Raw genomic sequence first — 25,596 nt, 5'->3', positions numbered from 1 at the left:
CGTTCATTTTTCGTTCATTTTTCGTTCATTTTTATTTTGTATTAATTTTAATTAAAATTTTTTTTTTCTTTTCCTCCTCGTTCATGTTATTTTAAAAAGGAACGGAAAACACGTAAAACAATAAAATTATAAAAAAAAAAAAAGAACAGAAAGAAGGAATAAAAAGAAAAAGTAATAGAAAGGAGCATAAGGCGCGTAAGGTGAATAAGGAGCAAAAGGGAAGATAAACGATAAAAAGAGCCAAGATAATGTCAGCACTATTTAATTTGGAATCTATGATAACAGTCATAATATTATGTATATGTACATGTACTTATTTAAAGCCAAGATTTCCAAGCATTTTCGATAATAAAAAAAACGGGTTTTTAGGTACCTTAGGCAAGTTTGCAATTATCGGTGATCGCTTATCAATCTACGTATCAATAGTTTGTGTTATCTTGGCATTTGTTAACCTGTTCTTGCGATAGTGTGTACTAACACCCCACATATGTGCTCATGTGCGCATAAATATACACGCACGAATAAATATATACATATATACATTTACGCCTGTACATAGACATATACCTATACGTTTATATCACGAGTACATGTGAAGCGCGCACCTCGACGACTGTCCTTACCCTGTCCAAGATAATGGAAAGCTTTGACATTCCCCCAAACCAAACGTTATATGTAAATAACTTAGAAGAAAAAATAAATGTAAACGATTTGAAATATTTGTTATATGAATTTTTTTGCCCATATGGGAATGTGCTGGATGTGGTTTTAAAAAAATCGAATAGGTTAAGAGGACAAGCATTTGTTATTTTTAGCAATATTGCATCGTCAACTTTGGCTTATAAAAATTTAAAAGGAAAGTCTTTTTTAAATAAAAATATAAACATTAATTATGCAAAAACAAAGTCAAAAAAAATTGAAGAATTAGAGGGTACATATAAGCCAATTAAGAATTACAAATCAGCAAATACTTATGAAAATAAAATAAACTTATTTACCTTGTTTGTTCAGAATTTACCAAATGAAATTAATAAAAATGCACTAGAAATTTTATTTAATCAATATCCAGGATTTGTTGAGGCTAGATACATCCCAGGAAGAAATGTAGCTTTTGTTGATTTTAATTCATATCAGAATGGAGATATTGCGATGAATGGGTTACAAAGTTTCAAAATTACCCCACAACATCCTATGAAAATTACTTGGTCCATTTAACTTGTTTTTCTTTTTTTTGTTCTATTTTGCCAAACGTTGCTTTATTTTGTTTATTTTGTTTATTTTCCTGTATTATGCATAATTTTGCTACATTATGCATTATTATGCTTAATTTTGCTACATTTTGCTTTATTATGCATAATTTTGCTACATTTTGCTTTATTATGCATAATTTTGCTACATTTTGCTTTATTATGCATAATTTTGCTACATTTTGCTTTATTATGCATAATTTTGCTACATTTTGCTTTATTATGCATAATTTTGCTACATTTTGCTTTATTATGCTTAATTTTTTTTATTCATTTATTTATTTTTTTTTTTATCCTATTTTTAAAATTTTCACCTGAACAGACAGGTTTTTATGACCATCACCCCCTCCCAGAAGGCATGCGCATAAATGTTCAGACAAAGCACGTTTGCACAATTGTACAATTGCACAATTGGGTTATCTTCTTTTTATTAACTGTACATGTGATTTCTACTTTACACTTTTACCTTATACTTTTACCTTACACCTTTACGTTAACTTTTACGTTAACATTTATGTTAATCTTTTTTTTTTTTTCCTTTTTCTTTTAAATAGCCCATTAACTTCTTGCCTTTTTAAAAATAGACATAAACACAAGTTCACAAATTTTTGTCATTTAAAAAATAAAGAAGTGCTCAAATTATGATTTTTATTTTCAACTCCGTACTGTGAAAAACAACCTTCATTTTAAAAAACTCAAAAATTGTACCAAGTAGCGTGCATTCTTACGTATATAAGTATGTGTGTACTTGTATATACTAATGCTAATGTACACGTATATGTTTTCAAAATTGGTGTGCATGTCTATTACAAAAAAGGTTCGACAGAACTTGGAAGCAAATGATACCTTTTTTTTTTCCCCATATTTTAAAGTGAACCAAATTGTGTCGCACTCTTTTAAGCAAATGAATTAAAATTTGAAGTTCATTTATAAATATACGAGGAGAAGTAAAATTATATATACACACATGTACATACATGTATACATATACAAACATGTACATACATGTATACATATACACACAAGTACATACATGTATACATATATACACATGTACATACATGTATACATATATACACATGTACGTGACAAACGCGTGGAAGGAAAGACGAATGATAGGACTATCGATTCCCATTTATTTTACTTTTATCAAAACATACAATTTCTAATAGTTTGTGATAACATCTTTACACTCATACATGTAATTTAAAAGATTACATGACTATATGTATGCGTACACACGAATGCATATTTAGGGGAAGGAGTAAAAAGAGGGGTGGCAAAACCGTTAAATTTTAATTCCCATTTTTAGTGGGAAAATGTAAACAGTTAGCAAACGTGCAGCATAATCATTTCAAACTTTTATTTTTATCTCCTCGCATACATATTATACTATTTTAAAGACTCCAAACAAAATTTTTTTTTATCTTGTATTTTTTTTTTTAAAAGCGGAAAAACAAAATTTTTTCAACGTGTACAGGCAATAATACACAACTTTCTATTTTATTGTCTGACTACAAAATTTTTATCTACTTTTGTACCTTTCGATAGTACAAACATTTTAGATAAGATATAACTAGGAAGGGAAAAGGAGTGGGGAAGGGGAAAAAAAAAAAAAAAAAAAAATAAATAATAATGCGGAATGAGGAATATAATAATCCGAGTACACAATCCATGCACGGAGACACAAGAAAACTAATAAGCGATTCAAATGTGCATAATAATCTGGAGCAGAAAATGTCGAAATACAACTATAAAGATTTTAAAACAGAAAATCAAATATTTTTCAACTCCCTCTCTAGAATGAATAGTATGTACAGTAGAATTCTAACAAACAGCAATTCCTTCGATCTATTTGATACCCTTTTGAAAAGAGACTCCTCATCTAAATATTCAAAATGTAACAGCATATTAAATTGGAAACAACTGAGTAAACGTATTTCTACAAATAAGGATGAACATATCGATAGAAAGGAAGAGTACGTTTCCAGACAGGAAAATGAAATCAACAAAGGCGTTTCCTCCTTAAGAGGACAAGATTTTTGTCCATTTAATTTTATGATTGCAAGCTTTAATAATCTAGTCATTCTTAAGAACAATACTTTTGACAAAAGTTTTACTGGATATGGTCAAAGTTTTAGTAGCTTTAAAAATAGAAAATTAATAAAATGTAAAACGTTCAAATTAGATCGAAAAAAAAAAAAAAAAAAAAAAAAAAAAAAGTTTTATAAAAACGAAACCAAAAAAGTTTATGACATAAATTTTAAAAAAAATGTATATAATCAAATTGGGAAAAAACAAAAAGTAGGATTAATACGAGAAAAAATAAAATCCGATGACGAAATTTTTTTCTTAAATAGTTCTTTAAAAAATGCATGTAACCTCGAGCATATCTCATCATCGACATTTTACTGCCAAGTGGGCAACACTGTTGAAAGGCAAATTAGCGGAGAGACAAGTCAATTGGAAAAAATCAGCTTAGAAAAAAGGCGAGTAGATCAAAACCATGTAGAACAGAACCGCATAGAACAGAACCGCATAGAACAGAACCGCATAGAACAGAACCGCGTAGAACAGAACCGCGTAGAACAGAACCGCGTAGAACAGAACCACGTAGAACAGAACCGCGTAGAACAGAACCGCGTAGAACAGAACCGCGTAGAACAGAACCGCGTAGAACAGAACCGCATAGAACAGATACGAGAAGAGTATATGAAATACATCTCCCTTTCTATTAAAAGACAAGAAGAGAAGATGGAGTGCTTAGCAAAAAACGTAGATCATCTTTTAGATGTAATTGAACTTTTACTGTATAAACGAATGAAAGAAATTTTCCTTTTAAAGGAGGATATCTGCAGCAAAGACAGATATAAAGAAATATGCCCAGACGTTTTTTACTTCAGTGATAATGGTAAGCATTAGTGGCATATACATTTGCAAGTTTGCACTTGTCTTGTATGTCTTATTCGTCCATTTGTATGTTACATTTTTATTTTCTATATTGCACATTTTACCCGTTTTATGAATACTGTAATGTGCTGCTATGCACATCTCTTCTAGCGTTTATCAGTTCCACCCCATTTTTTTTATTTTGCCCCTCTTTTGCTAAATTACATGTTAGGCCGTAATGTAATATAGACATAGAGGTGAGGGGAGGGGGAGCGAAAAGTGTATGTATGGGTGTGTATGCGTATACACGTGCACATCTAAGCGCGTCCTCTCACTTATGTTCAGTCATCTATAAAAACCTCCATGCAATCATATCGTCCTTTTTGCAGATGACCTACTAGAAACGATGGACCGAAAATTTAGATTTTTGCCAAAGATCCCAGCCAAAGAAAACTTAACTCCTTATTATGGTCCTTCCTCCTCTGACATCTTTGGAAAACATTATTTTACTTATAAATATTTTTATAAAATAATTAAAGTGGATGTAAAATTGTATAAATTACCTGATCCGTATAATAATAGTTTTAATAAATTTTATGATCAAAATTACAAATATAATTACTCTTTTGATTTATTAAAATATAACAAAATGGAAAAACCATGTATGAATAAACATAATATTAGAAAGGCAAATAAAATGGAAGCGACAAAAAGAAACGGAAATTTTCCATTTTTCATTTCTACTAATGCACTAGAAGAATCAAAAAAAAAAAAAAAAAAAAAAAATATAGGGTATACGAATATAGATAAAATACCTGAAGATTTGATTCATCTTTTGAACTATAAAAATATAATTATTACTTAAAAAAGGGCAGGAAGGCACTCTGAATAGGGTTCACAAGTCTATCCAAGAGTAATAGCGCCCAACCTTCCGCATGGGCTTATACATTTTATCATCATATATTCATATGCGTGCCCATGAGTGTGCGCTTGTCATATATGCTTATTCGTTTTTTACGAAAGGAATACAAAGAATAATAGGGTCTACCTAGTAATACCTTTGCACTTGTCATATTGCTCATATTACTTATGTCAAACGAGGAGTTACTACAGAACAACAGTCATGTACGTCTCACGTTGTTTACTTCCTCTTAAAGGGCACAAAAAGATCAAATTAAAATAAAAATTGAAATAATAATTAAAATAAAAATTGAAATAATAATTAAAATAAAAACTGAAATAATAATTAAAATGAAAATTAAAAATTGAAATAAATATAGCCTTTTCCGCATTGACAGGCTTTACGTTAACCGGTGTAAAACTCCTTTTACGAGTGACAAGTCTCCTCCAAAAAGTTGAAGATGTGTATATACGTAAATGGGCTTGTACATGTTTATGTTTTACTTGTTTATGTCTGCATTTTTGTACGTTTTCCCCTTTGCACGTACACATACTCACCTGCACAACATTCACTGCCCACTTTTTCTGTTAATATTTTTTTTTTTCCATAATATATGGCCTCTTATTTTTCTTTACCCATTTTACTTTTCACCGTAGTAGAATACCCCTTACATTTTATGAGGGGAGCCAATTTTTTTTTTTTTTTTTTTTTTTTTTTTGTCTACATATTTTTCTTATTAATTTTATTTTTAATTTATTTTATAAAAAAAAAAAAAAAAAAAAAAAAATCCAATAATGATAAAATGTATAAAGCGTTATAAAGATGAAACACATACATAACGGCAAAAAGTGGCACAAGCGTATATGTGCACATATATATATATATATGTATAAATATATATGTATAAATATATATGTATAAATATATATGTATAAATATGTTTGGGCATGTATGTACATATACAAACATGATCATAATTGCACATTTGTGTGTACGCGTCCTTCGTGCTTCTGTGAGTAAACGTTTGCGAGGTTCACGACTTTTTACTAATTTTTTACATGTACATGCTGACATGTGCAGGTTTTTATGAACAGTTTTGTATGTACATATCTACGCATACATATTTTAAACAAAAAAAAGGACAACCGGATATGTGTAAATACGCAAAAAGGAGAATATATACATATATATATATATATATATATATATAGAGAGAGAGAGAGAGAGAGAGAGACATAGGGGTAGACAGGGATAGATAGATGAAAAATTATGCACAAACATATATGTATATATGTACAGATTTATAAATATGCACAAATATGTGCATAAATGCTTGTACGTATGCATGGGTACTACATTAATGTGCATATGCAGTTGTGCAAAAAAAAAAAAAAAAAAAAAAAAAAAAGCTAGCCACGAAAATTGCTGATAAGAACTCGTTTAAGTCAAAACAACTCAAAAATATAATCATACAGCATATTAGGAAAATTTTCAAATTAAAGTTTAATAAAACAAAAACAAAAACAAAAATAAGAAATATATGCTACTGTATATCAGTAGAATATAAATAAGTTATCTCTTAATTCACCAATCAAAGAATGGATCATTTTCATTTGTAATTTTATCAGCGACTGTTAGGTCTTCTTGTACTCTTTCGAAATTCGATGAATCAAAGACATTTTTATATTTGGGTTTATATGGAACTTCAACTTTTTTATTTAATAAATTAGGCCAATCGATATTACAAAACCATGGATGTTCTTTCACATTTTGAGCCCCTTTTTTTAAATTTCCATATCTTTTTGTTAAATCATGTGATAATAATTTCTTCATTAAATGTTTGCAGCTATTATCTAAAAATTTGGGGAAATAAATTATGCCCTCTAAAATTTTCTGATAAATTAATAAAGGTTCGTTTGCGTAAAAAGGGGGGCATCCAACTAAAATCTCGTATATAAATATTCCCAACGTCCACCAGTCAGCCTGTAGGGAAAAAGGCGTAATTACATGCACATTATCATGTATGTTATCGTGTGTAAGTGAACATGTGTGTTATCGTGTGTAAGTGAACATGTGTGTTATCGTGTGTAAGTGAACATGTGTGTTATCGTGTGTAAGTGAACATGTATGTAATAGTGAATATAATCGTGCATGTTAAAGCCAACGTTCATGTTAACACCGTTTTTGCTCGTACTGCTTTCCCGTGTCCTATGTTTAACAAAATTTCTGGAGCTATATACTCAGGTGTACCACACAAAGTATATGTTCTTGTGTCAACGACCTTAGCAAATCCAAAATCAGTCATTTTTATAAAGCCGTCCTTATCAAGTAGTAAATTCTCTGGCTTCAGATCTCTTCAAAGGGAATGGTAAATAAGTGCATATGTGTGTTCATGTTTCTATGTATGTACAATAGTATACTTTTTATGTATGGATGTTATCGCATGTACTTCTATATACTCGCGTATACGTCTATATATGCACACATTGCACAAACATAGCCTTACCTATAAACAATGTTTAAACTTTGCAAATACTCAAATATTAAAACAATTTGAGCTGCATAAAAACATCCAACATCATTAGGAAATCTTTTATTTCTTCTTAGGAATGTGAAAAATTCTCCACCTATTACAAACTCTAGAACAAGATATAAATAAGACTCATCCTTAAAAGATCCATATAGATTTACCTATGAACATGTTCAGAAAAAAAATTAAAAGAATGAATATGTAATGTGTGGTTATAATTTGTTGTAAGGTGGTTTTCCTAATAAGATAAGTGTAAAACTTTGTACGAGAGGAAATAGCTAAAATAGGAATAAAAAGACCAAGTTGAAGACACGACCACTTGGAAACAGATACATATGTTTCTTTTCCTGCTCCATTCACCACACCATTACAATATCCTCTACACCTTTGTTCATCTACTTGGTCTACTTCGTCTCTCATTCGTTCATACGCTCATTCGTTCATTCGTTCATACGCTCATTCGTTCATTCGTTCATACGCTCATTCGTTCATTCGTTCATACGCTCATTCGTTCATTCGTTCATACGCTCATTCGTTCATTCGTTCATTCGTTCATTCGTTCATTCGTTCATTCGTGCATACGCTCATTCGTTCATACGCTCATTCGCTCATTCGCTCCTTACACAGAAGGGATGATTTATATAATTTAATATCTTCCTTTCGGAAAACACATGATCAACTTGTTTCTGCCTTATAATTTTGCTTTTCTCAAATCTTTTAATGGCAACAGGGGGGAAATCCTCATTTTTGTATGTTGCAAGTATTACTCTTCCAAAAGAACCTTAACATGTTGAGGCATTCAAAGTTGGAAAGGGGGGATTTTTCGCATACACAAAAGGCATTTAACGCGCATGTAAATGGATATATAAGCCCACATACGTGCGTACATCCACTTACATGCATAGATACATAGAAGCATACCCATACACACATGCATACATCCACATACAAACGCACGTACATGTATCCATGTTCACATACACGCATATGCATGTACCTAATGGATATTGCTTACCTGTTCCAAGCGTTCGAATAAAGTTGAAGTCTTCATATTTCATTTTATTTTTCCTTTTAGCTATTGCTCGGTCACCGCTATCTTTTTTTTTATTTAACTGCAAATTTTTTAAAAATTGTATCATTGTTACTAATGTATATTTATATTCTCAATATGTAAATAGGGTTATAAACAAAAAAAAAAAAAAAAAAAAAAAAAAAAATTTGGAAATCAGAACAAGTCGAAGAGGTGTAAGGAAAAAGATAAGGTGGACGCGCGTGTACATAAGTACGCTTTTGCATATTTGAGCATTCACACAGATACATACTTATATATGTACATACTTATATATGTACATATTTATACATGTACGTATTTATACATGCACATATTTATACATGTACATATTTATACATGTACGTATTTATACATGTACATATTTATACATGTACGTATTTATACATGTACATATTTATACATGTATTCACGTACACCTAGCTCTTTCACAATTTTACTCTAACGCAGTGATGTAATGATTCATTGACGCAAATGTGTATTTATGCATTAACGTGTATTTACATTTTTCTCATTTTTTAAATTATAAAGAGAAAAGAGGAAAAATAAAAAATAAAAAGAAAAGAAAAGAAAACTGTATGGTCACTCTCACACTTCAACTGCACCATTTACGCAATATTAAACAATATATTGTAAATAAAATGATTAAGTGCATTCAGAGCAGTACAAAAAAAATATTGTCTATTTTTTTTACTACAATGTAACGTTTATTTGCTCTCATTTTAGCCATTCACATTTACATGTATGTTTGTATGTACGCGTATATTCATGTGTACATGTATATTCATATGTACATATGCTTATATATGTAAAATCGTTGTACAAAAGTTCAACTGTGCATACACATAGCACTCTCTGGAAGTTCAACCTGCGTTAGCAAATACAAAGAATTTAATTGCAAATAAATTGAACAAGCGAACATAAAAATGGGCGAAAAATGGGCGAAAAATGGGCGAAAAATGGGCGAAAAATGGGCGAAAAATGAGCAAAAAATGAGCGAAAAATGAGCAAAAAATGAGCAAAACATGAGCGAAAAATTCTAATAAACAGCTAAAAAATGCGTAAAACAAATATATGAATATACGATCATATAATCACTCGAATAAATAAAAAAAAATTAGAAATAGGCGAACTGCTTATATCTGCAACTACATTTATTTTCCATTTTTTTTTTTTTTTTTTTTAAATATTAAAACATTTCATATTCTCTTTTTTATTAATTATGAAAAACTTTACATAACTTGGTTTTATTATATTACTTTTTCCACGTGGATGTTTTTTAATAATCTTTTGTTCAACGGGTGAAATTGGGCGAACGTGTGGACGCTTCTTTTTTTTTTTTTTTTTTTTTTTTTGTGTTAGCTAAAATGTACGAGTGGTATATATAGACATATATACATGCATATATATATACGTGTATAAAACGTATAACTATATACACGCAAATTATACGTACATATATGGAACACATACATAAATATATACAATCATATATATATGTGTGAGACGCATAAGTATATAAACATATGCATATGTACACACCCTTGCATACCTATTTAAGTAAATACCTTCTGTAAAAGTTTACAAGTTGTAGTAGTTAATCAAGGAGAGTATTAAAAACAGAATAGCGAAGAAATTTTTTTTCTTTTAGCATTTTTACAAAACCTGATGATATATCAAAAAATTTATAACATAAGAAAATAAAAGATTACATATATTAAAAAAAAAAATATATATATATATATATATATAAGTGTAAGTGACCATCTAACATGTATTTAACTTTACGAGGGAGATATGCATACTTATGCGTTTTAATAAAAAAAAAAAAAAAATCTTTCTTTCCCTTTATTCTCCTTTCTTTTGTTGATGTTGTTTAGGATGCTACTATATTTTTGTAAGTGGTTCACATGACGTACCCTCGAAGTCCTCAAATAGTTCTAACATACATCTATAAATTTTGCAATTTTGTTAACTAATTTTTTTTTTGTTTATCTAGGTAGGTATTTACATGGTAAGATAAAGAAAAAGAAAAAAAAAAAAAATGCCTATATTTGTCTTTTATCCTTTTTCGAAATTGTATTAAGATGTTATATGGATTTACTTCTTTATTTTCTAACAATTTTTACATGAAACTATTTCGTATCCTGAGTGGGGGTATCTAAATGAGATACCCCTTTTATGTGCAAGTGTTCGTGTAAAGTTTTCCTTTTTTTTTTATTCTCTTCTTATTTGTGTATTTGTTTATTTGTTAATTTGTTTATTTGTTTATCTGTTTATTTGTTTATCTGTTTATTTGTTTATCTGTTTATTTGTTTATCTGTTTATTTGTTTATCTGTTTATTTGTTTATCTGTTTATTTGTTTATCTGTTTATTTGTTTATCTGTTTATTTGTTTATCTGTTTATTTGTTTATCTGTTTATTTGTTTATCTGTTTATTTGTTTATCTGTTTATTTGTTTATATATTTATTATTATATATATATATATGCACTACTCCTCACAATCTTTAAGTTAATTTCCTCGTCCACATTATTATTCCTTAGGCCCATTTACCGTGCTATAATTAACTAATGCTAATTGCCTATTGCTTTTTTTTTTCCTTTTTTTTTTATCTTTTTTTATCTCTTTTTATTTTCTTTTTTTTTTTTTTACATAAGTGCGGACTTCCTATTATATTTGGAGCTTGCGCTGATTTAATGCAAGAATATAATAGATCTCTCTATGCATTTGTATGCACATATGTATGTACGGCCTCATATGAATACATGTATATGTATGTATGTATTACGTCTTTGAATATATGTATATGATCGTCTGTACGTTTATGAATGTATGTATATGTAGCCGCATGTATGTGCATATGTGTAAGCACCACAAGAAGAAATAAAAACAAAAAAAAAAAAAAAAAAAAAAAAAAAAAAAAAAAAAAAAAAAAAAGTAAATAACTAAGCCTTTTGTATATTTAACTATTTTATTATCTTTTATGAGGATTATCAAAATTATATTTCTCCTCTGGGTAAAAATGAAAAAAAAAGAATATCTGCTTGTTTCTTAAAAGGGAAAAAATACACTGTCTTACGATTTTTATTTTTACTTTATCATAATTTTTATTTTTTATTGTTTTTATTTTTGTTTGTTAAATAAAAAGCGTGTAACTTGAGCCTTAAAAGGTCAGAGACTTGAGGTATAGACAATAACGTACATACTACATTAGGTATATATATATATGGGGAAATAAAAAAAAAAAAAAAAAAAAAAAATATTACAATGTTGTACTTAGGTAGGCAAAGGGACGCATTAAAAGTGTGTGTGTGCAGGGAAGTGCACATGGAGAATAAAAAATGTAAAATATGCGAATAAGCGAATAAACAAATAAGCGAGTAAACAAATAATCGGGTAAACGAATAAGCGGGTAAACGAATAAGCAGGTAAACGAATAAACGAATAAGCGGGTTAACGAATAAACGAATAAGCGGGTTAACGAATAAACGAATAAGCGGGTTAACGAATAAACGAATAAGCGGGTTAACGAATAAACAAAAGAACGAAAGAACGAAAAAAAAATAGGAATAAAAATGAAGTCAAAGGTAACAATAACAGTAACAGAAGTCGTAACAGTAGATGCGGGGGGACGAGACCAGGAGATGGCACGATGGAATGAATTACAGTGGATGGACAAAAGAATAATAAAAATTAAAAAATAAACGTACACTTTTAGTATTCTTTCATCACTATATTACAACGAAAAAGGAAAAAAGAAAAGAAAAAAATAAAATAAAATACATATATATATTTATATACATTTATATATGTATATATATATATATATATTATATATATATATATATATATATATACACATATTTATATATTGTTTCTTCTCCCCCCCTGCGTTCTATAGTGCTACATATTTTGACTTCCTAGTATATTATCACACGAATAAACATAGCAATGCTCATTTTCACATTCATTTTTATTACGTCCACTATTATCATTACAATTTTCTTTGAACGCTTTACTTATCTTCCTAAATAATACAACACAATACTGTGTATTGTATTATATTATATGCCCCTTTCCCATCGTCACATGCACAAAGTGTACAGCATCAACTTAAAAAAAATAAAGTTTTTTGGCATTATGTACAATATTATGCGTATATCTACAATTTATGTCCACTTCCTTGCATGTTCACCGGTATGACTGTATATGCGGACGACAATGTCCATATGCAATACATTCATAGCACACTCAGCGAATATTACTACTCTACTTAATAGGGTATTATACTTTTCGCTCTATTTTTTTTTTTTTTTTTTTTTTTTTTCTCGTTTCTCTCACACGGCTTACATTGTATATACTCAATAATGTGCAAGTGCCTCGCACGCAGGTAAACAAGTAAATAGAGGAGCCTACAAAATGGCATAATAAACACGCATAAGTAGGTGCTCAAATGAATTCTCGAATGAACGTTCGAATAAATACATACCGATATTTGGAAGCGCAATCTTTACAGCACCCCTTATTGTACTGCCAAACTCACTCCGCTAACACGTATACATGACTTCTTTTTCTTTAAAAAGAGGAATGAAGAGAAAATATTGAGGTTTATAAAAAAAGGTTATGTAACAAACATAAGTTGAAAAAGTGCATTTCCTTTGGGGGATGGAAACGATGCACATGCGGATGTAGCAAGACGTACTCATATAATGCAAATATATATGTGTACTGTATGCCCATAGTGCACTTTCTTGTACTAACGTGGGTAACTGTGGTATACATGCATGTACCATCGAGAGACAACAAAAAAGATGGTGTACGTAAAAAAGGGTTCTATGTACTCTCCCTATGAATCCACAAATTAAAAAAAAAAAAAAAAAAAAAAAAAAAAAAAAAATATTACTCCATTTTTTCCTTTTCTTTTGTTTTTTTTTTTTTTTTTGCCTTCTTAATTTTTTTACTTTGTATGCTTTCTTTTGCTTTCTCTATTTTTTTTTTTTTTTTTCTTAATTTTGTACATTTTTTCTTTCCTTTTTTGGTATCTTTTTTTTTTTTTTTTTTCTTTTCTCCCACCTCCTCCGCTTTACGCCAAAATAACCCCATACCGATTATGGTCCCACCATGTGTCACTCCTCATCTGATGAGTCTTTTGACTTCATGTTAAGAACTGCGTTAGGGTACAAATCATACTCTTTTATTTTATTTTTGGTTTTCTGTAGCACTGATTTGGTATGACCACAGATGAGCTCGAATTTGTAGGGAATACTAACATTGTTATTACCGCCAATGGTATTGCAGCTGCTATTATTGTTGTTGTTACAACTGCTATTGCTATTATTGTTGTTGTTACAACTGCTATTGCTGTTATTGTTGTTGTTACAACTGCTATTGCTGTTATTGTTGTTGTTACTACTGCTATTCCTGTTGGTATTGCTGGTACTACTATTTCTATCCGCCAAGAACTCATAACACTCTGCCCAGTCGTACACATCCTCTAGGGTGTGATTGACACTAAAATTATTTTGAATTTTAATGCCGTTCGGCAAGCGTATACATATTTTTGTAACTTGTTCGTTTTCCTTAATGGGTAAGGGAAATTTGTTAATTTTTTCTTGTCTCTTTTTCTTTATATCTTTTTTCAACTCCAATTTGTTGAATTTTTCGTTTTCTTTTTTTTTCTTCTCCTCTTCTTTTAATTTATCTTTTCTCAATGCTTCTTGATACTCCCTATCTTGTTCTTCTCTAATAAGTCTATCATTATAATTTTTATTTTTCAAATTATTTATATTTTCTTTTTTCATTTGCATTTGTTCAATACAATGAGTAACACAATTAATAATATGACTAATATCTGGTGTACCATAAATGATGGACAATTCTTTATATTCTTTTACATAACATGTTAATATAATACTAATTTGTGGAAGGATAAAAACATTCATAATATCACTTAACTCTTTTATATCACCTGTTGATATATCCTGTGCATATAAAATGCAATTTTCATCAAAAAATAATTTTATATCCTCATTATTAAAAACTGAATTACAAAAATAAGAGCTTTCATTATTTTCTATATGTAAATAAACCAATAATAATTTTTCCTCTTTTTTTGATTTATTTATTGCTTCACTTAAAGTCCCTTTGAAAAAATTTACATGTTTTTCACCATACATATTTTCATAATACATCGTGAAAGTATTTTCTTTATCTGAACTTAAAATATATGTACTCAACAATTTAAAACAAGTAGTAATGATATTACAAATATTTTTAAAAAAAGGACATATTATTCTCCCTATATGATTAAGGATATACAAGAAATTTGTCCTTTCTATCTTCTCACCACTCCTTTCACAAATATTATCTTTGCATCCTTCTTCCTGTGCTCTCCTCTGTCTTACACTGCCTTGGCTATCTTCTGGAAAACCCATTGGAGTGGATACCTGCGCTCCGGGGAAGCGGTAAAAACGGGGGCAATAAATGAGCAGTAAGCAACCAATAAACGAGCAGTAAGAAAATAGTAAGAACGCAATAAGAGAGCAATACGAAGGTAGTAAGAAGGCAAATAATCAAACAATAAACGAGCAGTAAGAAGGTAGTAAGCACGCAATAATCAAACAATAAACGAGCAATAAGCGAGACGTGCCGAGCAGCAAGAGTACATTGCGTGCTTTCCTTATTGAGACTCGGTTCATAACCAGCTCGGTTAGCTGCAGCTTGTATCGCTGACTCAAATTCGTTTCGTTTATTCGTTCATTTCGCTCGTTTAGTATTTTTTACTATTTTTTCCTTTTCCATTTCTACCTCATCTAAATTCTGGAAATCCACTTTGCTAAGGTACGTACTTATTGCTTCCTATATGAACAAGACACACACAAAGGTATATATAAGCAAATGCTACAAACATAAATATACACATTCGAATGCTACACAGAAAAATATATGTACGCGAATACTGCACACAGAGATATACATATACAATATGCATATGCACACGAAGACATATACACATGTGAACACTATACACAAACGTATTCATGTACACATATGCTTATATATGAGCCCACGATACTCCCGCATGTACATTTGGAAAAAGGGAAACCGCCCACCGGACAATTACATTATTATGTACAAGGTACACACACTGAAGATATGGAAAATAAAAATAAAAAAAGGAAGTCCCATTAATACTCTTTCCTTTTCAACTTAATAATAAATCTTAATCTTACTTCTAAATTCCCTTGACATGTTTTTATTATTTCCTTTGCCTCCTTTTCATTTGTCACCTTAGTCACTTCCATAAATAACCGCACGCTTTCATCCATACTACTTTATTTTTGTATAACTATAATTTGATTTTCGAAAATGTGGAATGAGGGGAAGGGGGGGGGAAGCAGTGTACTCATATGCAAGAATGTATGTGTGTATATGTTGTACGTATGTGCGCGCGGTTAAGCAAGGCAATTCTGTGTATCCACTACAGCTATAGCTCTTTCCACTGATATAATTTTTCAAATATCTCTCCAATGTCTCAGATATGTAGGATGCGTCAGACGAGTGGTGGAAGGATAATGGCAAACAAGGAAAAAGCAAAATAAAAGAAAAGGTAAAAAAAATATACGAAAAAACAGAAAGGGTAACAAATAAATGGGAAAAAAAAGCAAAAGAAAGATGCTATAGTTTTTTCTGCTTATATAGTTTTGTATGTTATGGACACTAATGTGAAATTCTTTTTTTTTTTTTTTTTTTTTTTTATGAACACGTCAGGAAAAACCCCTCTTATTCGAAAAAAAAAAAAAAAAGAATAAAAAAATGGAAAAAAGAGGAAAAAAAAAAAAAGAAAAAAGAAAAATGAAGAAAAACATAAACAAAGAAAAACATAAACAAAGAAAAACAGAATCAAAGAAAAACAGAAACAAAGAAAAACAGAAACATAGAAAAATAAAAAATAGCAGAAAAAATAGAGTAAAAAATGATCAACTGCAAACAAAGGAAATGAAAGCGAGCGAAAGCAAAACATTGAACGTGAAAAACGCTTATTATTAAATAGTCCTGAACTGGCAAAATAGAAAATTATATGTACATATACGTATATATACTTATATATACATATATGTATATACGTACAGAGTAACGATGCAAGTGCACAGAGTATGATATATACTACATCATAAACATATACTCTTAACGTTTACTAATTCATGTACGTAAGTATAATTATGCGCACTAGATTCAACGATGATTTAGCTTTATTTTAAATTGCTATCAAAAAGGAAAAAAGGAGAATTAGGAGTTGAACTCAAGTTGGAGCTAAAAATGGAGCAGAAAATGGAGCAGAAAATGGAATAGAAAATGGAGCAGAAAATAGAACAGAAAATGGAGCAGAAAATGGAACAGAATATGGAACAGAAAATGAAATGCAAAGAGGAAAAAAAAATAAAAAATTAAAAAAATGTAAATAGAATGAGAAAAAAAAAAATTAAAATGGATTAAAGATGAAGTAAAAATGTAGTGAACATAAATTGACATAAAATAAATGACACAAAATTAGAAAAAATTATCGTACACTTGCAAAAAAGAGAATGCAAACATTTTACTTTAAACAGTATAGAATAACACACCAACAATGAGCAAAAAAAAAAAAAAAAAGGTACTAGCAAAATATAATACTACGTTTTTTTTTTTTACAGGCATATATATATATATATATATATTATATATTTATATATATATTTATATATATATTTATATATTTATATTTATATATATTTATATTTATATATATATTTATATATATATATACATATATATATATATATATATATGTACATGGGCACGTCTGTGCCAATTGCATATACAAAGTTTTACGTAACAGTGAACCATAAATTCTTCTTAGCAGTGTACAACATTATGTAGCATGCCCATTTTTTAAAAAGCACCCGAATAAGAATAACACAACGGGGCATAAAATGCGTCTTCAAGGCAACTGCCGAAGTTCCCCTTTTTTTTTTTTTTTTTTTACTAACATGAATGTAATATCTATATGTGTGTACTACCAATATATGTGTACTGCCTATATGTGTGTTATTACCTAAATGTGATAAAGACCACTTGGCTTATTTCATTTGCGGATGGTTTTGCACAATCCCATTTTTCATGGAAGGTTGTATACATACTTATAAATGAACGGTATACAAGGTATTACAATATAGTTGCTGCAAATATAACGTACGTTTTTACGTGAGGTATAATGTGTTAATAAGTCGACAAGAAGGTGAAGACCTCGAAACTCTAAAGGGAACGTGGACACAAAGTCCGTCTTTTCATTCCCCCTGCGCCCCCCTTTTATTTTATTTTACGTTCTTATATTACGCTATTTTATTTTATTTTATTTTACGTTCTTATTTTACGCTATTTTATATTGCGCTATTTTATATTGCGCTATTTTATATTGCGCTATTTTATATTACGCTATTTTATATTACGCTATTTTATATTGCGCTATTTTATTTTTTTTCACAAATTGGAGGTAATTTAAAAATATTTCACCTTAATGATTTTACTGTAATGTGTTTCAATTCATTTCATTGCAGTACACTTGAGTTTACTTAATTACATCTTGTTTATTTATTTATTTTTAAAACATGCAAATATTGCTAGTGTCCGCAATTTTCTAAGATGTTACTGATATTGAGACATAAAGAAGGGTTCTTCTTGCTTGGTCATCTTCTCATAAAAAGTTAAAACAGTGAGAAGAGAGATAATTTAAGCAAGATAAATAGTGTGAGATAAGTAGTGCTAGAAAAAAGAAAGCTAATTAAAGGAAAAGCCAAAAAAATGAAACTAAAAAACGGAAAAGTCAAATCAAAGCTACTACAAAGAAGCTAGCACATAAACACTGGTAAAAACAGAAAAAAAAAAATTTTGTAACGTTCGTTAGCATATAAATATGTGGATCACTACTTGAGGGGAACTTAAGTATACATCGCTATGCTGTTTTGTGTAGTCTTCATTTCCCCGTTACGTTGCTTCTTTTTTCCCCCTCCTCTTCAATGATCGTTTCCATTTCTTCCTCCATTTTTGCGTCCATTTTTGAATCCATTCTTGCATGCATCTTCTACTCTGTTATTAGTTGAACATTAATATTCCAAAGTCGAAAAAAGGTTGTTAAGCTGTTCCTCAATTTCTCTTTGTACTCCTTGTCAAGGGTACTGTTCACAAAACAGATAATCATATACCTAAGACTCTTCGAATTGAAGCAAAAGTTTTTTAAAAGAGGTATACATACAGGGGTTCTAATAATCAACTTAAAGTATATCAATCTTGGAAATATGTGTTGGATGCAGTTAAAGAACAAAGGGTTCAAGTTACAGGACGCGATGATTAGCTCTCTATAAAGGGAGATAGAAAGGAAGGAAAAAAGCAGCGAAAGGAAGAGAGAAAAAAGGATAGAAAAAAAGGGAAAACGTTTTAAAACGTCCATAATAACACGTATTATATTTATATCATTCATAGTGAAAAAAAAAAAAAAAAAAAAGAAAAAGAAAAAGAAAAAAGACCATGTATAGATAGAATGGGTAAAGGATGGGTTGGAAAAAACAGTTTGACTACACGAACTTGTGTACTTCCTTTTCACTACACGAACTTGTGTACTTCCTTTTCACTACACGAACTGGTGTACTTCCTTTTCACTACACGAACTGACGGACTTTCTTTTCATTACACACAATAATACACCACCGTATACACAGACGAGCTCACACACATATATATATACATACATTCATTCAATTTTACGCGCATATTTGTTTATACTTTTTTTCCTTTTTTCATATCCTTACAAAACATTAGGGAAGTAGCACAACTTGTAACTCCCCAGGTCTATACGGTCGAAATGCTCGCATATTGCTTTTCCTCTTTTATTGTTGCACTTCATATATTTTAAAATTAGCAAAATATACTTTTTATTTTTTAATCGCATGATAGTTTTCCCATTTAAGAAATTTGTATTTCGGATAACATCAAGGACGGTGTACCTCCATTCTTTGTTCTAAAAAAAGGATCGAAAAAAAAGAAAAAAATTATGCAAAAATAGTGCACCCAAGTACATACGAAACTCAGTGCAAACATATATGTAAATGCAGAACAAAGTTCAAACTAATGCGTAGATGCCAAACGAGTACGTACGTACAAGACAAGTACACATTATCCCCTGCCCCCTCTCCATTTCACAGAGGACCCTCTTACCAAGTACATTAACTTAAACAAGTCATCTAACCAGGGAAAGAACTCTAAAATGTTAACAGCCACTACCGTTGTACATATGTTGTTCATGGTGTTTTAGAATCATCTCCTTGTTTCTCTTCCAGTGAACTACGGTATGAGATGCTCATTATGATGGCTGATTGTGCAGAATTTGCTCATAAAAGTGGGCTCGCCTTTTGGGGGCTTATTTGAGCTTACTTTGTTACACTTTATTGTTCTTATTCTGTTATATTTTATTGTACTTTAATTTTATTATTCTGTTATATTACTTATTTATGTATATATTTATTTATTTATTTTTTTTTTTTTCTTTTAACTTACAGCAGTCGCGCAAAAGCCATGCTTCAATTTATTTTGTTAATAATCAATAATAGTCTACCTTTTTTCTTTTTTCTTTTTTTTCTGTTTTTTGTTCTCTATTGTTTTTGCGTTTTGTTCTCTATTGTTTTTGCGTTTTGTTCTCTATTGTTTTTGCGTTTTGTTCTCTATTGTTTTTGCGTTTTGTTCTCTATTGTTTTTGCGTTTTTATCTCATTTATTTTGGCTTTTTACTTCTTTCGTTCTTGCTTTTTTTTTTTTTTTTTAATTTTTTTTTAAAAACATACAACTAAAATTGAACAACGGGCAGTGATAATCCTATACACACAAAAAAAAAAAATTTATTTGTTCTAAACTGAGTTTAAAGAGGTAGGTTAATTCTGAGAGAAAAAAAATAGAAAATAAAAATAAATAATAAAAATAGAAAATAAAAATAAATAACAAAAGTAAAAAATAAAAATATATATTACAAATATAAAATAAAAATATATATTACAAATATAAAATAAAAATATATATTACAAATATAAAATAAAAATATATATTACAAATATAAAATAAAAATATATATTACAAATATAAAATAAAAATATATATTACAAATAAAAAATAAAAATAAAAAATGGAAACACAGAACAAATTGAAGTAAATAAAGGAAAAATAAAAAAAATCAAAATAGAAAAAGTCCAAATAAAATGAGCAAAACGAAGAGGCAAAATAGAAAAGCCAAAAGAAAGAATGATCCTGTTCAGAAAATGCAAAGTAAAAAATGAAGAAATAAAAGGCAAGGTAAAAAATGCATAAATAAAAGGAAAAGTAAAGAATGCGAAAATAAAAAGCAAGATAAAAACAAAGCGAAAAGAGCAGCAACTGAAGGAGGTGCGGTTGTTGAAACAAAGTTTACCTTATAGGTCTGCAAATTAAAAGCACAAAAAAAAAAATATGCAAATTGTAGAAAGATGGTTTGTAAAAACATATGTACAATCATACATTGGAGCGAGCACTAGCTGAACATATTCCTATATTTGCCACCTAGGGTCATTAATACGCGTTTATATGAACGTACGTACATATGGAAGTACTTTTATGCATATGCATATATATATATATATATATATATATATATATAATATATAAGGGAAAACCATATTTTTGCCATTTCACTGTGTACCCCGTAAAATGAAGGAATGAACCTCATAGGAAAATGCACATATGTACATGTAGTTGCACTTTTTACACATATCCATATTTATTTATTGTGCGTATGTGGACATATCATCCAAAACCTCAATGTGGAAGTGTTGGGGGGAAAAAAAAAAAAAAAAAAAGAGAACAACAACTATATAAGTACAAACAGAACATTTAGAAGAACAAACTTTGTTATGTTGTATGTATGGAAACACTCATAATATCTTTTGCCAAGTATCCTTTCCGTACTTCATACATTCGTACAAGAGTTTATACCTTCATAGATATGCATTTTATGTACATATATGCTTAAATGCGTGTAATAATCAAACTATTTTCCAGCAGTAGAATGCTGATTTTTTTTTTTTTTTTTTAAAAGAAAAAAGGAAGAAAAAAAAAAAAAAAAAAAAAAAAAAAATTTGTTAAAATGGAAAGGACCTAAACAACAAACCCATGCAAAAGAGCACTTAATGCTGCACTCCTTCCATTTTTTTATCTTTGAAAATCTAAAGAACATAAATGCTAGCCACCCATCAACTGCATGAAAAAAGAACACTGCAGTGATTTGTAATTTGATGTATGTACAGTTGGTCTGTCACATTATCATGTTACGTTGTTATGTTACGTTGTTATGCTATGTTATCATGTGCAGCCCATAAGTTTAGCCCTATTGCCGATTTTTTTTTTTTTTTTTTTCAAAACAAAGTGGCTAGCTGTTGTAAAAACGATATAACACTGTTCAGACGAAATAAAATGGCAATTATAAATAATAAAAGAAAAGATGCTATTTCGTTATCGTATTAATGATGCTATTGCGTTATTGTAGCTCGGTATATGTTAAACACAAACTACTTATCATTTTAGAGATGAAAAGGGGCCTTATTATTCCCTTGCTCTTTTTATTTTTTATATGTTTATACGTTTAAAAAAAAAGGGTTTAAAAAAGAAATGGAAAGGGAGAAAAAAAAAGAAATGGAAAGGGAGAAAAAAAAAGAAATGGAAAAAGAGAAAGAAAAAGAAAATTGAAAAAAGAAAAAATGGGTATATTCCATACGTACATTTACGTCTTACTCTTTTTAAACGCCTTGTAGGGGAAGAGTACAAACGGTTAGAAGTTTTAAAAAAAAAAATATTTGAGAAGAGTAAAAAGTGCAACAACTACTTCCGAATGGCTCTTCTTCTCATTTGAACAAATGGGCAGCTAAATGCATCGAAGTTTCGATTACATGAAAGCACATACTTACGTGTGTAACTAAGCAAATACACACACACGTGTATATACATATATATATGCACGTATGCATATATGTATGAATTAGCTCCACCTATTACGCTTGTATATGTAATCAAACGCCGTTAAGTCATACATGATAAATATGCGTATAAAAAGCAACTCTTGTACGATAATGAAAATACTTTACTACGTTTCGCTATTCCTCTTTTATCCTTAAACAAACTTAGCATTTAGCATATTCCATAGAACATAAAAAAATAAAAAATAGTAAACATTTTGTTCAAAATTAAAAGAATGCATTTTTGTTCATTTTATTATTCCTACTGTTTTGTACTATTCAATTTGCTCTCTCGAAAAAGCTGTGAAATTAACTTGCAATTTTGGCAAAAAAAAAAAAAAATAATAATAAAAAATAAAAATAAAATAAATTAAAATAATAAAAAATAAAAATAATAAAAAATAAAAATAAAATAAATTAAAATTAAAATTAAAATTTACGTTTACGTTTACGTTTACGTAATTGTACGTATATAATTTATTCATATTTAATTATGCACATATAAATTATTCATATTTAATTATAAGCATATAATTTATACATAAATAAATTATGCGTATATAAATTATGCGTATATAAATTATACGTACTTATTTTATGCATATATAATATATATATATATTATAATATACACATACATATTTACATATATATTTTTATACTTACACATACATATCAGATGGCATATATACGCGCGTAAATATTGCCAATTAAAGTTAATCCATTCGGATAATTAAAAAAAAATTTCTTTTTCCCCATTTATTTTGAATTTTTGGAAAAAGGATATATATATATATATATATATATATATATATATATATATAAATTTATATGAACATAAACGTATTTGTATAAATACATATACGTATACATATACACATACATACATATATACTTGTATGTATTTATTTCCCCCCGTACATTAAATAACATATAGAAGAAAACAATTCGCGTACCTTGACATAAACTGTAATGAAATATTTGAGGAAAAGATGGCTTTAGTAAGTTGAAAAAAAGAAAACAAAAAAGGAACAAATAAGAGGAAAAAATAATAAACATAATAGTAACTGCACATTATCCAAATTACACCATTCTAACATAGCGCAGTACATTCAAATTTAGCGAATTTTGTGTTTCAATTTGCACTTTTTGTTATGTATCCCGTGAGGCAGACGCATACATATGCATTGAGTGTTTTCACATGTATTGCATGTACATATATATATATATATATATAAGTATTCAATTACACATAAGGCATTGCATTTACTTGCAATAGCAACCACCAGAACGTATATATGTCTTTGTCCATGTAACGCACTTTACCATTTAGCAGAAATGCAAAACGTTTGCATATTGAAGAAGAAACTGAATTAAGTTCATTTATGCATTCGTTTTTGTCTGTGTATTACATGTATGCATATTAACAAATCGTTTTATACGGATGTGTATTTGGCACTGTGTTGGACACTGTATCGTAGTTACTTAACATGTTCACCTTGTCATCATACATACATTTTTACCACCGCGATTGGTTCCTTATCACATCGCAGGACGATGCAGAAGCGCAGAAGCAAATACAGCAAATGGTAAACTTCATCCTAAATGAAGCTAAAGATAAAGCGCATGAAATCGAGGCCAAGGCACTAGAAGATTTTAACATAGAAAAATTAAGAATAGTCCAAAAGATGAAGGAGAAAATAAGACTAGAGTTTCAAAAAAAAGCAAAACAGATGGAAGTGAAAAGATCAATTAGTCGTTCTTCAGCTATTAATAAAGCTAGACTTAAAAAAATGTGTGCAAAGGATCAAGTTTTTAAAGAAATTTATAAAATAAGTAGTGATAGATTAGGGGAATTGTACAAAGATAAAGAGAAATATAAAAATCTTATAATAGATTTGATTGTTCAGTCATTATATTATATGCAAGAACCACATGTTATAGTCCGTTGTAGAGATATTGATAAGTCTATTGTTGAAAGTTCTTTAAATGAAGCAGTTCAAAAATATAATGACAAATTAAAAAAACAATTTAATATTACCAAAAGTGTAAAAATAGAAATTGACAAATCAGGCAATTATTTACCTCCACCACCCTCAAATGAAAATGAAGGAAATTCATGCCTTGGTGGAATTATTTTAACCACACCAAATAGGAAAATAAACTGTGATAACACTTTGGACGTCCGTCTCAAGCTTGCTATAGAATACTGTACTCCAGAAATTAAAAGAATGTTTTTCGAAACTCTATAATGAGATGAACATCTTGCAGGTTTGGAAGCCGTCAAATGGTATTGCGCGTTGAAAATGTTTCGGTCAGTTAAGGGAAAAAAAAAAAATAAATAAAATAAAATAAACAAGTAAACAGACAAACAAGTAAACAGACGAACAAGTGAACAAACGAACAAGTAAACAAACGAACAAGTAAACAGACGAACAAGTAAACAGACGAACAAGTAAACAGACGAACAAGTAAACAGACGAACAAGTGAACAAACGAACAAGTGAACAAAAAAAAAGGAGACGGTTAAGCAACTGACCAGATGGATCTACTTCTATATATATATGCATATGCATATACACCCTTTTGCGTAGTCCTCTGAAGGCTACCATTATATATACGTACAAACAGATTGAAGTACATATGATGAGAAAACTGTTTCTATACACTTGTAAAGCGAATTATGGTATACTCCCCCGATCATACCTCTTTGTGCTTCCTACTTAATAAGAAAAAGTGATATGTTAATTTTAGCTCAAATGAACAGCGTATACACGTTTAGAAGGAATTTTAAAATTTTTTTTAATATTTTAGCTACGAAGAAAAAAGGGGCTATGCAGTATCGCATAATAGATAATGTGAGCCGTTACATATGTATATGCACACGTATAT

At 29.3% G+C, this 25,596-nt stretch overlaps 7 protein-coding genes across 7 annotated transcripts; 4 read left to right on the top strand and 3 right to left on the bottom strand.

Moving 5' to 3' along the window:
• Positions 1 to 248: 248 nt before the first annotated feature.
• Positions 249 to 1,215, top strand: MKS88_002137 (protein kish; the record flags this gene model as incomplete). The annotated part of the gene is made up of 2 exons (XM_067215123.1): positions 249 to 416; positions 634 to 1,215. The coding sequence occupies 2 exons, from the start codon at positions 249 to 251 to the stop codon at positions 1,213 to 1,215; spliced, it is 750 nt and encodes a 249-aa protein (XP_067074431.1).
• Positions 1,216 to 2,882: 1,667 nt separating this feature from the next.
• MKS88_002136 (uncharacterized protein) lies at positions 2,883 to 5,001 on the top strand (the record flags this gene model as incomplete). The annotated part of the gene is made up of 2 exons (XM_067215121.1): positions 2,883 to 4,158; positions 4,526 to 5,001. 2 exons carry the CDS (start codon positions 2,883 to 2,885, stop codon positions 4,999 to 5,001), a joined length of 1,752 nt encoding a protein of 583 aa, XP_067074430.1.
• Positions 5,002 to 6,621: 1,620 nt separating this feature from the next.
• MKS88_002135 (cAMP-dependent protein kinase catalytic subunit) lies at positions 6,622 to 8,706 on the bottom strand (the record flags this gene model as incomplete). The annotated part of the gene is made up of 5 exons (XM_067215120.1): positions 6,622 to 7,020; positions 7,232 to 7,391; positions 7,544 to 7,728; positions 8,191 to 8,348; positions 8,583 to 8,706. 5 exons carry the CDS (start codon positions 8,704 to 8,706, stop codon positions 6,622 to 6,624), a joined length of 1,026 nt encoding a protein of 341 aa, XP_067074429.1.
• A 5,059-nt stretch (positions 8,707 to 13,765) lies between these two features.
• Positions 13,766 to 15,943, bottom strand: MKS88_002134 (UBX domain-containing protein; the record flags this gene model as incomplete). Its single annotated transcript, XM_067215119.1, has 4 exons — positions 13,766 to 15,085; positions 15,423 to 15,497; positions 15,745 to 15,786; positions 15,872 to 15,943. The coding sequence occupies 4 exons, from the start codon at positions 15,941 to 15,943 to the stop codon at positions 13,766 to 13,768; spliced, it is 1,509 nt and encodes a 502-aa protein (XP_067074428.1).
• Positions 15,944 to 16,007: 64 nt separating this feature from the next.
• MKS88_002133 (uncharacterized protein) lies at positions 16,008 to 16,688 on the top strand (the record flags this gene model as incomplete). Its single annotated transcript, XM_067215118.1, has 3 exons — positions 16,008 to 16,058; positions 16,186 to 16,278; positions 16,410 to 16,688. The coding sequence occupies 3 exons, from the start codon at positions 16,008 to 16,010 to the stop codon at positions 16,686 to 16,688; spliced, it is 423 nt and encodes a 140-aa protein (XP_067074427.1).
• Positions 16,689 to 18,691: 2,003 nt separating this feature from the next.
• MKS88_002132 (uncharacterized protein) lies at positions 18,692 to 19,976 on the bottom strand (the record flags this gene model as incomplete). The annotated part of the gene is made up of 4 exons (XM_067215117.1): positions 18,692 to 18,764; positions 18,881 to 19,033; positions 19,484 to 19,692; positions 19,890 to 19,976. The coding sequence occupies 4 exons, from the start codon at positions 19,974 to 19,976 to the stop codon at positions 18,692 to 18,694; spliced, it is 522 nt and encodes a 173-aa protein (XP_067074426.1).
• Positions 19,977 to 23,696: 3,720 nt separating this feature from the next.
• Positions 23,697 to 24,956, top strand: MKS88_002131 (V-type proton ATPase subunit E; the record flags this gene model as incomplete). The annotated part of the gene is made up of 2 exons (XM_067215116.1): positions 23,697 to 23,705; positions 24,258 to 24,956. 2 exons carry the CDS (start codon positions 23,697 to 23,699, stop codon positions 24,954 to 24,956), a joined length of 708 nt encoding a protein of 235 aa, XP_067074425.1.
• Between the last annotated feature and the right edge of the window lie 640 nt (positions 24,957 to 25,596).

Source organism: Plasmodium brasilianum, chromosome 7 (genome assembly GCF_023973825.1).
Source record: "Plasmodium brasilianum strain Bolivian I chromosome 7, whole genome shotgun sequence".
Taxonomy (NCBI): Eukaryota; Apicomplexa; class Aconoidasida; order Haemosporida; family Plasmodiidae; genus Plasmodium; species Plasmodium brasilianum.
Note: the sequence above shows the minus strand (reverse complement) of the source record. Positions and strands in the feature narration are given on the sequence as shown.